At 53.0% G+C, this 12,532-nt stretch overlaps 1 protein-coding gene across 2 annotated transcripts; it reads left to right on the forward strand.

The window, feature by feature from the left end:
* The first annotated feature begins 2,151 nt into the window (after nucleotides 1-2,151).
* On the forward strand, nucleotides 2,152-8,921 carry Fam131b (family with sequence similarity 131 member B). Of its 2 annotated transcripts, XM_076859834.2 has the most exons (7): nucleotides 2,152-2,198; nucleotides 4,673-4,782; nucleotides 5,130-5,165; nucleotides 5,464-5,557; nucleotides 5,852-6,049; nucleotides 7,664-7,807; nucleotides 8,024-8,921. In XM_076859834.2, exons 1-7 carry the CDS (start codon nucleotides 2,171-2,173, stop codon nucleotides 8,494-8,496), a joined length of 1,083 nt encoding a protein of 360 aa, XP_076715949.1. In that variant the 5' UTR covers nucleotides 2,152-2,170; the 3' UTR covers nucleotides 8,497-8,921. The 2 variants fall into 2 exon arrangements, with proteins under 2 accessions (XP_076715949.1, XP_076715957.1); XM_076859842.2 differs by lacking the exon at nucleotides 5,130-5,165.
* Nucleotides 8,922-12,532: the final 3,611 nt, after the last annotated feature.

Below are 12,532 nucleotides of genomic sequence, written 5' to 3' on the forward strand. Positions count from 1 at the left end.
TGTTTCTGTTGTATCACCAACAATAGTAGATGAGGGGGAAAAGAAAGTACTTTTTTTCTCCGTTGTTGAAATAAGGCATCAGCTGCTGCCACAAACTGTACTGATTTGTTAAAATCCAAGCAGACCTATAACTGGTTCTTATCTGTTCTCCCCTAAGGCGTTATATCATTCAATTTGGTTTATTTCTTCATGCACATAAACAAAAGATCAATTTCTCTCCATAATCTTGCCTCTCAGATCTGCAATTAGATTACTAGTATTGTCTATGGCTTAAATGTGTTCCCCCCAAAATCCAAGTGTTGGAAACTTAATCCTCAAATTCACATGTTAATATCATACAGAGGTGGGGTCATTTGGAGGTGATTAGTATTTGATGCAATCATGAGAATGGAACTCCCATTTTGGCATTAGTGGCTTTATAAGAAAAGAAAGAGACTAGACCTGGTGTGCTTGTTTTTCCCCTATGTGATACCTGCCAGTCATGTCATGATACAGCAAGAAAGCCCTCACCAGACTCTGAGCAAACGCCACACCATGCTCTTGGACTTCCAGCCTCCGGGAACTGTGAGCCAAATAAACTTCTAATTTTTAAAATTTTTTTCTAAGTTGTAGTTGGACATAATTCCTTTATTTTTATTTATTTACTTTTACGTGGTGCTGAGGCTTGGATCCAACGCCTTGAATGTGTTAGATGAGCACTCTACCGTTGGACCACAACCCTAGCCCTAAACTTCTATTCTTTATAAATTACCTAGTCTTCAGTCTTTTGTTGTAGCATCAAACAAACAAACAAAAACAAACAACAACAACAACAAAAAAAAAAAAAAACAGACGAATTATCTTTGCCCGCATCTTCTGGAATTCCATAGGATGCAGCTTCCCATTCATAACTGAAATGTTGCAAAGTTGCATCCATAGACTTCTCCTTTGCTAGAAGCACACATCAGGGGCTCTGGCCCACCGTCGTCTCTCCAACTTAGGGAGGAACATCAAAGCTATGGAGAGCAAACACATCCTGGACTAGTGTTTATCTTCCTTGGGGCTAACCTGACCTGCTCTCACAATTTGGGCTTGCTGGGACTATTGAGACTAAAGGGGCTCCTTGCCTCTTCTCAAGTGTCTTTCCAGGACTCCACTTCTTCCCTGTTATGACATAGTGCCCTTAGCCCTTGCAACTCATGGTAGGAGACCACCATGACGCCCTTGGTATCTCCCTCACTTCTTCCCACCAGAGGTCCGCCTTCCTCTCCCTTTCTTGCTTCGTGACACCCACGCTCTCCTTAGTCCGAGGAAAGCAAGGCTTAGAAAGTTAAATGGGACTTAAAACTATGTCTTCCAGCCAGCCTCGCGTCCTGAGGTTTCTACTGCACTCAAGCTGTGATTGAATTATCCCGACTCCCCATCCCAGGTCAGGCTTGGAGTTAGGTTGCCCGCACCGTCCCCACACCCATCGCAGAACGTCCAGCGAGCACAGAGCACAGGGACGCTTCACACACGACCCACTGGCAAAGACTTCACGATCTGTTTGGGTGGACAAAATAGCGCACATGAAACGCAGAGCAACCAAAGCTGTATCCAATCACGCTCCCGTGTGCGTCCCAGATGCGGCCCCAGGAAGAAAATAAGTGTTTGCGGAATTTGGTATCCAAGGCCCTTCAGTGGGGCTTGATTCCCACCCCATCCTACTTTCTCCTAAAGCATTCCCACCCCCAGCCCTCAAAGTCCACCCGCCGGCGTCCAAGGGTGGGCCCTGGGTTCCTGCCCCGGCTCCCAACACGCCAGCCGGGCACCCTGGGATCCCACCGGCACCCCGGGGAGGGGTCTGGGAAGGGCAGACAGAGGGAGGCGGCAGCGGCGCGGCGAGGGGCGCGGGGCGCACGGCGGCAGGGTCGGGGCCAGGGGCGGGGAGGCGCCGGGCGCAGCCAATCCCCGGGCCGCCCCCTCCCCGGCCGCCGCGAGCCGAGCCCGGGCGGGGGAGCCAGGCGGCGGCGGCGGCGGCGGCGGCGACGGAGGCTGCCGTGGGGAGGGATGGAGAGGGGAGGGGGGAGCGGAGCCGAGCGGAGACAGCCGCGGCGCTGCAGAGCGGCTGGGGCGGCGGCGCGGCTCCCGGTGCTCCCCCCGGCGCGCTCCCCGAGTCGGTGAGGGCCCGGCCCCGGAGGCCCCCGGAGCCATGGGCTGCATCGGCTCGCGGACTGTGGGTGGGTACCGCGGCCGGGCGCGGGCGGCGGAGGCAGGGCTCGGCCCCGGGTCGCTCCTCCGCCCCCTCCCCCATCCCTGCCCTCGCCCCTCCGGGCACCGCTGCCCGCGCCCGCCCGGCCCTGCCTCGCGCCTCCACTTTCCCTCCATCCGCTCGCGGTCCCTCCATTCCTCGTCCTCCTGGCTCGCCTCTGGCGCCTCCAGGGCTTCCGTCCCTCTCGGCTCGGTCCCTTCTCCCCGTCGCCTTCCCGCAGGCGCGGTCCCTCTCCCTTCGTCTCTCCGGCAGCCTCCCTCCGCTCCTCCGTCGCTCTGCCCTACTCTGGGTCCCCTCACCCTCCACCTCCAGGCCGTCGCCTCTACTCCGCGGTGCCCAGCGCCTCCTCGCCCCGCGGCTTCTAGAGCAGCCCCCTCCTAAGAGCCCCCTGCCCCGCTCTCGGCTCCCGAGTGCCTTTTGCACGCCCCCACCCCATCCCGCCAACCTCCATCTGGCTCGGGTGTTTTGCCCCCAACCCTTTTCCTCTCGGTTGCCTTTTCCCGTCGCTCCTGCCTCCCCCGATTTGCTTTGTTCACGTGCATTTTCCCTCTGGGGCGGGGGCGGGAAGAGCCTGGTGCCTGGGGAGGGAACCGGTTCCGCGCCCGCAGGGAACCGGGCTGGGCTGGGGTGGAGGGGAGAGCGGTGGACACCTGGACACCGGCGGAGGCTGGGGCTTGGAGCGTCGAGAGGGGCCGGAGCCCGCTTCCCAGAAGGGTGGGGCCGGCGCCACGGAGGAACCCCAGGACCCGCCGGCACCTGTCCGCGGGGGCTGTCGGGGCGGGGCCGGCTCTTTATTTACCTTTGCCTGCGGGAGGTGGAAGGCGCCTCCTAATCCGACCTCTTCCTTCAACCTCTGCCTTACTACCGCCTTTCTATCCCCCACCCCATACACCCATTCTGCTCTTACGGTTTAACAAATTAACCCAACCCTCTCCCAAACCCCCAATTTTTCCCTTTCCAACTCCCAATTTCTCCCGCCTACACGCCCCAGTGAGTGACCTCAGGCTGAGAGAATAATTCGTATTATTATTACAAACAAACTCACTCTCCGGAAGCCTGATTTCTCTGAGACCCGATTTATTTCCATGGAGACCCCCCTCCTCCTCTGCTTTCACCCCTTCTCCCCAGTTCCCCTTCCCTCCCCCTCCCTGCCCCCCAAGGCTCTGACTCAGCTCTCCCTCTTCCTCAAAGGCCACCTTTCCTCCCTCCCCTCTCTCCCACTCTGCCCTCCGCCATCTCTCTTCTCCTCAGAGATTGTTCTCTGCCTGCCCCATTCCTGCTACGTGCAGATGTCCATATTTTGTATCCCAGTCACAGCCCCTGACGTGACCCGTCTCAGCATCCCCCAAGGTACCCAAGGGGGAGCTGGCCAGCTTGACAGGGGTCCTCCCTCCCCCAATCCCATTAATTCCAATCCCCTTCCTTTTGTATCAGAGATGCCCAATGCCTCCTCATGTCCAATACCCCATTCAATGCATCCTTTCCAAGAAGGGACCTGTAACCCCAAACTGAGTCACAAAACTTCTTTGTGTAGAAGATCCATAAGAGCAAATGGTTCAGACAGCCATTTAATGCTTGAATCCCTCAGCAACTATCCAAGAAGTTCTTCCCTGAGACTTCAGACGGTGCCGCTCTGCACTAGGGCTAAGCATCTACCCCTTGGCTCCTTGGTTCACGCGCCTTGGTTCCCTTACATTGCCAGCCCTCAAACCCTGTCTCCTCTTCCCCTGTCTTCAGTCTTCTTGAACTTGCCTCAAATTCCTATACTTTCAATGCCGATTTTGCAAAGTCTCCTTGTCTCCTACTTTCCTGTCCCTCCCCTTGAATCTATCACCTGTCTCCCAACAGTGCAGTGTCTCCATCGCATTCTTCACTCTTTCTACTCTCACTGCTTCTCTGGAAACACACGAGCCCTTGCCACTCTGTCTTTATCCCCACAAGTTCAGCAGTTCTTTTCAGAAGGTTTTTTCTTGAGGGAAGTCACATTTCTCCCCATCCCCACCCAAATAATAAAGCCTAGGCAAGAAGCATCTCCTTAAAGTTCTGCTCCCTTTTGTACTCTGCAGTTGGTGAAAAACCCAGATCCCATATAGAAATTGTCAGGTTGCTCTGGACAGAATGGAGGATTGTTATCCTACTAAAATCCAACCTCGGATTCCTCCCACTCTGTGTAAACAACAACAACAAACAAGGCCATGAAACACTTTTTCTGAGTGTGCTATTCTTGGTGGAGCTAAAACTGAATGTTTTGGCTCAGCATCATTATTTCTCTCACCAAAAATATTGGGACACTAGGAAATGGGAAATCAGAAGAAAGCATGACAGTTGTTGAAAAGAGATGGGGTATGTATAGTCCCAGTCTGTGGCCTCAGCATTCTGTGAGAAAAGACAAAGGACAGGCCCGGGGGCAAGAGTGAGCAACTAACCTTCTGGTCCCTTCAGGGAATGAGGTGATTGCAGTGGACTGGAAGGGTCTGAAGGATGTGGACCAGATCAACATGGACAGCACCAGCTCACTGCATGGGAGCAGCCTCCACCGGCCTTCTGCGGAGGTAAGGCCTCCATGCTTGGCTGCCCCCTTTGCTGGAGAACTCAGAGACCCCAAGAACAGCCATGAATGAAGCCCCTAAGTGTCTAGCTGCCTGATCTTTGAATTCCCTTTCCAAATTCCATGGCAACATCCCCAAAACTCCTTCAGACTGACACTTTTACAGAACATTTTTTTCCCGCTTTTCTGAAAATACATGCCAGCCGTTCCCACTGAGATCCTACTTCCCCAAGTTAGCCTCAGGAAAGCTGGCTGCACTCTGCATACTTCTAGACATCCCTCTGAGGAATGTGGGTTTATGCACACCCTTGGAAGTGCCTACAATACCATTCCCTTTCCTCTCTCCTACAGCAAACGCGAACTGATTTCTCCTGGGACGGCATCAACGTGAGTGCACTTGTGCCCAGCCTCCCCCAGTCCACACTAACCCCTCTTCTTTATAGTCTCCCTTAGACCCTCCAGGGGACACGTGCTGCCTAGCTCCAGCAGGCCCTGTGGGCCCTCCCATGCTCCACCGTGTCCTCCATTTTCAAGAGTGATTGGAGTATATACCTCCTGGGGACTCTAGGATATATGACCTGCCCCAGTGCATAATATTTGTAGAAACCACGGACCCCTCTCCACTCATAGAGCATCCCTATACCTTCTTGTTCTTCTGCTCCTCCTCCCATATTCCCTATTGCAGCTCTCCATGGAGGACACAACTTCCATCCTTCCGAAGCTTAAACGAAACTCTAACGCCTATGGCATTGGGGCCCTGGCCAAGTCATCTTTCTCAGGTGAGACCTGCAACCTGGAGATGCATCCAGACAAGGGAATACTTACAAGCTCCTGGTCTCTGTCTCCTCATCCTTTCAGGCTTGATAAGGGCCCACATCCCCATATACCCCTGAGTTATTTGTTCTTTTTTCCAAGCTCCTGTGTCCTCCTCGAGGCTTGTCCCTCTTATGTTGAGTCCCGTGGGATACTTGCTCTAATGGGATGGCAATCCTATGGCCTGGGGCAGGGATGATGGGGGGCAGGGTCTAATTGTGTGATATTCTGGAGGATATGGAGAATGTCTGGCTCCTTAGGGATCTCAAGAAGCATGAAGGACCATGTGACAAAGCCCACAGCCATGGGGCAAGGCCGGGTGGCCCATATGATTGAGTGGCAGGGCTGGGGAAAGGCCCCAACCATTCAGCCGCAACATAGCCATGAGGCGGTGCGCAGGGATACGGATGCCTACTCCGACCTCAGCGATGGCGAGAAGGAGGCGCGCTTTTTAGCAGGTACTTGAACCTCGAACCCTCAAGAGATATGTTTTGAGATGACCACAGACTGACTCTCCAAACTGTTTCCCTATGCTGACCCCATCCATATGCTGACCCTAGGCTTACATTTCCCAATAATTTCAAGTGTTTTGACCGGATGCTGAGAAGGGCCTTCAAACATGCCTGTATCTTACAAATGAAAGAAATTCTAAGGGGTTTGTGAGCCCCCTTATCCTGATGCTTTCTCTCCTACATTGGGGGACTACCCCACGACTCCCTTAGTAGAGAGAAATGCAGGAGCCTTGGGCTTCAAAACCTCTGCTTCTACTCATGTTTCTAGAAGTGAAAGAAGGCCAGGCCTTGGGGATCTCTTCTAGCCTTAGCCTGTCAGCATTTCGTGTCAGGAATTCACTTCCTGGGCTCATTACTTGTGACAACCTCTTCATGCTCAAGGGAACTGGACTAGGAGACAGCGGTCCACAGAAGGAGTTGAGTTCTAGGAACGCGGTATAGGTTCCATTACAGACATGTAGTTTACCCATAAGGGTGGCAGAGCTCTTATGACAGGTCTAAAAAAATGCCTACAAAGAGGGATAGGTCTAGCAGCAAGGCAAGATTTGGTGTGTTGGTGTGTTGGTGGTATGGGTAATGGAGAAAACAGCAGGACATGCAGGGGTTGGGACAGGGCAGTAGCAATTCAAGCTTCAACTGACTCATTACTTTGACTAGAATAGGGTCCTCCAAGTACAACCATCCCACTATTATACCCTTCTTTCTCCTTCCAGTCCCTTGAGCTTACAGTTTATAACACTGGAGACCCACATTCCCTTGATGTGCCTTTGGGGATTCTCTGGTGTTCTTGAAACTTGCCAGTTAGCTTCTGCTCTCAACCGCCTAATACTAGGTTCAATTCCTAAAAACCTGCGAAGATGAACTTTTGGAAATCCCTAACTTTAATCTCACTAGAGACCCCCAACTCTTTCCCCTAGGCATCCTAAATCTGACCTTCTGGGAAGTCCCACAATATTGCCTTGTTTCAAGGCATATACAAAAACTGTGCTGTTCAATACAGTAGCTACTGGCCACTTGAAATGTGGCTAGTCCAAATGGAGATGTGCTCTAAGTGTAAAATACTGACTGGATTTCAAAGACTTCATATAAAAAAAAGAATGTAAAATATCTCATTAATAGCTTTTTTAAAATTTTTTTAAGAGAGAGAGAAAGAGAATTTTTTAATATTTATTTTTTAATTTTTGATGAATATAACATCTTTTATTTTTATGTGGTGCTGAGGATCGAACCGAACCCAGCGCCCCACGCATGCCAGGCGAGCGCGCTACGGCTTGAGCCACATCCCCAGGCCCCCATTAATAGTTTTTATATTGATGATATGGTAAAATTATAATCTTTTATACATACTGAGCTACATAGGGTATAAGATATATTGTTAAAGTTAGTTTTACTTGTTTCTTTTTTATTTTCTTAAATATGGCTATTATGAAGTTTAAAATGAAACTGGTGGCTTGCATTCTGATTCTATTGAGCTTCGCTGCAGTAGGGTGTCTCTTCCCCCTTTGCGTGTGTCTGCGGGTTCCCTGAGGAATCTCTTGGTGACTGCACTTCTTCTCCCAGGAGTCATGGAACAATTTGCTATTTCCGAGGCCACACTCATGGCTTGGTCTTCCATGGATGGTGAGGACATGAGTGTCAACTCCACCCAGGAGCCACTGGGCTGCAACTACAGTGACAACTACCAGGAGTTGATGGAGAGTCAGGGTGAGACAGGGTTCCAGAACCTAACCCCTGGGGCCTAAGAGGCTCCCCGGTTTCTGGGCTGCCTCTATCTACCTGTCCAGGACTTTCCTGTTGGTCTCGACTCTCCCACTGTCCTCCCACTCTGTGCACCCTCTGTTTTACCCTCCGTCTCTGTGCTGTCGTCACTGCCTCTGATGTTCTCTGGCAGAACATCAACCTTCCTGATTCTCTTTACAGATGCCCTTGCTCAAGCCCCCATGGATGGCTGGCCTCACTCCTATGTGTCCCAGGGCATGTACTGTCTGGGATCGTCTGATGCCTGGGAAGCAAGTGACCAGTCCCTCATTGCCTCTCCAGCCACAGGATCCTACCTTGGCCCTGCATTTGATGACTCACAGCCCAGCCTACATGACATGGGGCCTGTCCACCCTGCTTCAGGATACTCTGCTCAGGAGCCTCCACCGTTGCTGGGGGGAGACACTGACTGGGTGCCAGGGGTGGGTGGGGTGGACCTGGCTAGGGGCCCTGCTGAGGAGGAGAAGAGGCCACTGGCCCCTGAGGAGGAAGAGGATGCGGGATGCCGAGACCTTGAGTCACTTTCCCCACGAGAAGACCCTGAGGTGTCCACTGCTCTCAGCAGGAAGGTGTCTGATGTCACATCTTCAGGCGTGCAGTCCTTTGATGAGGAGGAGGGTGAGGCCAACAACTAGCTTCTTCCTAGGCCACTCTCACCTGAGGGGCATGGCTGCAACCCAGACCCTCCCTTGCCCCAGCAGCACAGCTGAAACCCGGGCAGAAGACCTCGGGGAACCCTGGAGCTTCCAGCCCTCGCCTGGAAAGTGGAGGACCCACAGGGGTTGTATCTAGGCTTACGCTCTAGAAACCACAGGCCCGGAACTGAGACCCAGGCAACTATATGGCTGTGAACCTGGCATGGTAGTGAGAGAAGAGCCGTGGCTGTGGGTCTCTGGGTCTGCCTGTGTGCAGCCCAGAGACAGGAGGGCAACGGGCCTGCTGGAGACTGGATCTCAGTTCTTTGCTCCCTGATTCCGTCTTCCAGGAGCCTTGGCTGTGCTGTCTGAATGCCTCCTTTCTCCATTTCACTCTTGCTGTTCCCGACTCTGTGTTTCCTCTGGCAGTGGCCCCAGCTTATTCCAACTGTGAGGAGCAGACCTCATGGCTCGGCGGGCACTGAAGGGCACGTAGGTGTCTAGGGTGGACAGTCTGCCCTCGATGGGTAATTTGGCTTCTGAGATCAGGAGCCAAGGAGGAGGTGGACGTGGCAGCTGGATTTACAGGGAGTACAAGCATGATTCTTTATCTCAAGGCCTGCCCAGAGTTAAGAGGGTTACTAATGAGATCAAGGACAAACACGGCAGCTTGTTCTAGGATCGGCTTGTTCTAGGATCTCGATCTCGAATGTCTCATGGTTGAAAGGAGGATTCTAAGATCTGGGAAAAGACCAGCTGGGGCTGGCTGCTCCAGCTCTGGCTCCCTTCCTGCCTTCTTCCACCCCTTGCTCCAGGATTCTGGCCCTGAGGAGGGTGAGGGACACGAGATCTGCTGACACAGGATGTAGGTGTCCTGGCTGGTGGGGAGCATGAGGGCCAGGGCTCCTCCCACCCACCCTAATTCTCTGGAGCTGTTTACACTTTTCTCTTTGCCTTTTCTACATTTTTATAACTTTGTGGGACTCAGGGTCGAGCAGGGCAGAGGGAGGAGTCGGGTGCTGCTGCTGCCTCGCCCGATGAGGCTGGTGGTTGTGGGCCAAGGTGGGCACTGGTTCCTTCTGTCCCTTTGTCAGCTCCTCCCAGAACTCCTGGGAAGGCCTCCCAGGTGTCCTCCCTCCCTCCCTGGGCTGCCTGAGGAGGAAGAGGGGAGAATCAGTGCATCCTTCCTTCAGGATGGGTTTGCAGTGGGGTACAAGCTTACCGTGGGCACCCAGTGTCCACTCTGGTTTGGATTGGAAGGTAGGGACATGGAGCAGCAAGTCAGCCCAGTACTTCTGTGAGGGTGCCAGAGGACAGGAGCCAGTGTGAACTGGGGAGTGAAGCTGGGCAGAACTTGCCCCTACCATTGAAGTGGTGGCCCACTCCTGGCTTATGGTGGAGGTAGAATTTTGGCAGGAGCAGAAGACTCAGGCTCAGAGCCTCCTTCCCTTTCCTTGTGCTCCTAAGGCCCCAGCTCAAGGCCTGAGTCACACACTCTGTTAGGGGTCCTACTACTTGATCCTCTGCTGGGACAGGAGCACAAACTACCCATTTTCCCATAGGCCCGACTTCTGTGGCTTTGGAGTGAAGAGGTCAAGAGTTGGGGTGCTTCTGTCCATCTATGACCCTTGTCCTCCACCAGTTTCCAACCCTCATACACATGTGCCCCTCAAGTGCAGCCAGTGCTGTCTTCCAGGGGAGGGGGAGAATGGCTATCCTGAGATTGATTCTTGGCAGAAATGAGAGTGGGCATGGTGAGCCACGGTAGGTGACTGGTCACTTACTTCATCTAATGCTGCCTGAACGGAGAAAATACCTCTTGTGCTTGCTAATGTGTCTTGACTCGGCGTACCAGGGCCTCACTGCTAGGAGGTCGGGAAGGGGTTAGCTTGCCTACCCAGGCAGCTGTCCCGGCCCATCTCCTGCTGCAGGTCGCTGGGGTTTGTGTGCTCAGGCTACCCTCCACCCACAAGGCCCCTGATTCCTTGCCTTATCCGACCCACTCTGTCAGTGCATCACCTTCTCCTCTTCGTCTCATCCCCCAGTACCCTACATTCTACCCCTAGCTCATGATGGATGCCTAATCCAGGAAGCAGGTTCATTCAGTACAGTTCCTTTTTGCTCAGGGCCCTGGGAAGTTCAGAAAGGTAAACTAAAGCAGCTTTCTTTCCTCCCTCCTTTTCCCAACGAAGCCAAATGGTCCCCGATGGAAGATGATTAAAGAGCTGAAGGAACTAGTAGGGTTCACACATGACTGGGGCTTGGTCCCCTGGGTGCTGCCACATCACGGCAGAGTCAGGTTGCGTCTGCCTTTAGCTAGGCACTCCACCCCGCTTCAAGAGGGAGAAGACCTGAGGAGCTGACCTGGGACCACTTTGGACTCTTCTGGAGGGAGGGACTGCCTCTCTGGTGCTGGGGGCAGGGTGCATGGGGGTTTGCTTCTAGCCTATTTTAAGGGGTGGGGTGGGGCATGTGCAGGAAAAGTCTGGGGGGGTGGGGAAGGGTCGCTTTTCCTTTGGGGTTAAAGGCTGTGCGGCACGTTTTACAGCAGCTCTGGAGCAGAGCTGTTTTTATATTCTTGTGAATGAAATTGCTCTTGCTAAATAATTTTTTTAGGGGGGGTGCACTTTCATTTTCAACTGAATTTATTAAATGAAAATCCGAACCTTCCATTCCTCCCCTTCCATTGTCCCCTCCACCCCCTCCCCACCTTCCTTCTTATCCTCTTGCTAAGGAGGGGATCTTGAGGGTGGATTCATTATCTTACCCTTGCACCCACCCGTACATCCCACACTGTCTTCCAGGTCTGAGACATCTCCATTTTCATGGCCAGTCTTAGCATGTTTTCTTAATGTGACCTTCTCACCCAGGCCCAAGAGAGATTCTATGACATATATTACAGAGAGAATTCTATATAAATATATAAATATTATAGATTATATACACACGGGCATGGGCTTGGATGCCCATTGCCAATCTCCCTACCCAGGCTCAGCGTCTGTCCCTTGGCCTGGGGAGGTGGAAGGGATGCCACGAGGCTGGAGAAGGCCAGAGCCTGTGTTCAACTACACTAAACAGACTGTGGTGGTACCCTCTGACTTCAAGTGTCTTATTTGGGGGATGGAAGAGACCGGGCACAGGGGAGGGGCAGGAGGAGAATGCTGGGGAGAGGACACAACTGCAGAACTAAATAAGGTAGGCAGGGAGGGAGGGTAAGGAGCCATGCCCTGGGGTGAGGAGCGGAGGTTCTGGATGCTTGGCGCACCCGGCATCTCTTTTAGGAAGGCAGGCTAAGGCATGCTCCACAGCCAAGGAGGAGGATGTGACTGCCCGAAGAGTGGGAAGCACTAAAACAGCCTGCCATCTTCAGGGTGCCCTTGAACTCCACACCCCTAGAAGAATCCAAGGAGCTGGTCTAAGAGGGGGCCAAGGATGTCAGAGACACCCCAGCCTTTTGTTCTTAGCAGCAGCTCTAGCAGAGGGTTCTAGGGGAGAGATGACCCTTGTCAGGACAGGCCAATCACTATAGTGGGGTAAGGGAAGATCCATTTTGTAGGGAGGAACCTGGAAACAGAGGGCAACAAGGAAATAGGGCCTTCTGCTAGAGGGAGTCAGGCAATACCATGGAGCCAACCATGTTATTTGACAGTAAGATACCTGCCCCTTCCATGTGGACCCTTTAGCAACCTTTTCCAGGCATCTGCCCTTGATGGTCTTTTGACACTTTTAACTCACTGCTTGAAGCAGGGGACAGAGGAAGGGAGGTGTGGTTGGCCTTTCCTGCCCTAGCAATGACCCTAGAGATAGGCAGTGGATAGGATCTGGTGGCACATGGTTGGAGTAGATGTGTGCAAGCTGGGGCTTCCAGAGAAGCAGCTGTGGACAGTCTGAAGACACATTCTGGGGTGATCTGTCCACAAGGCCAGGAGGTAGTCCTATCTCCCTCTCCAATATGGCTCTTGCAAGGCCACCATCATTCTGGGCCATTGCTTTGTCTCCTGCTTTGGAAACAAAAGGAAAAGCAAGACCAGGAAGG

Source organism: Callospermophilus lateralis, chromosome 1 (assembly GCF_048772815.1).
Source record: "Callospermophilus lateralis isolate mCalLat2 chromosome 1, mCalLat2.hap1, whole genome shotgun sequence".
In the NCBI taxonomy this organism is placed as follows: Eukaryota; Metazoa; Chordata; class Mammalia; order Rodentia; family Sciuridae; genus Callospermophilus; species Callospermophilus lateralis.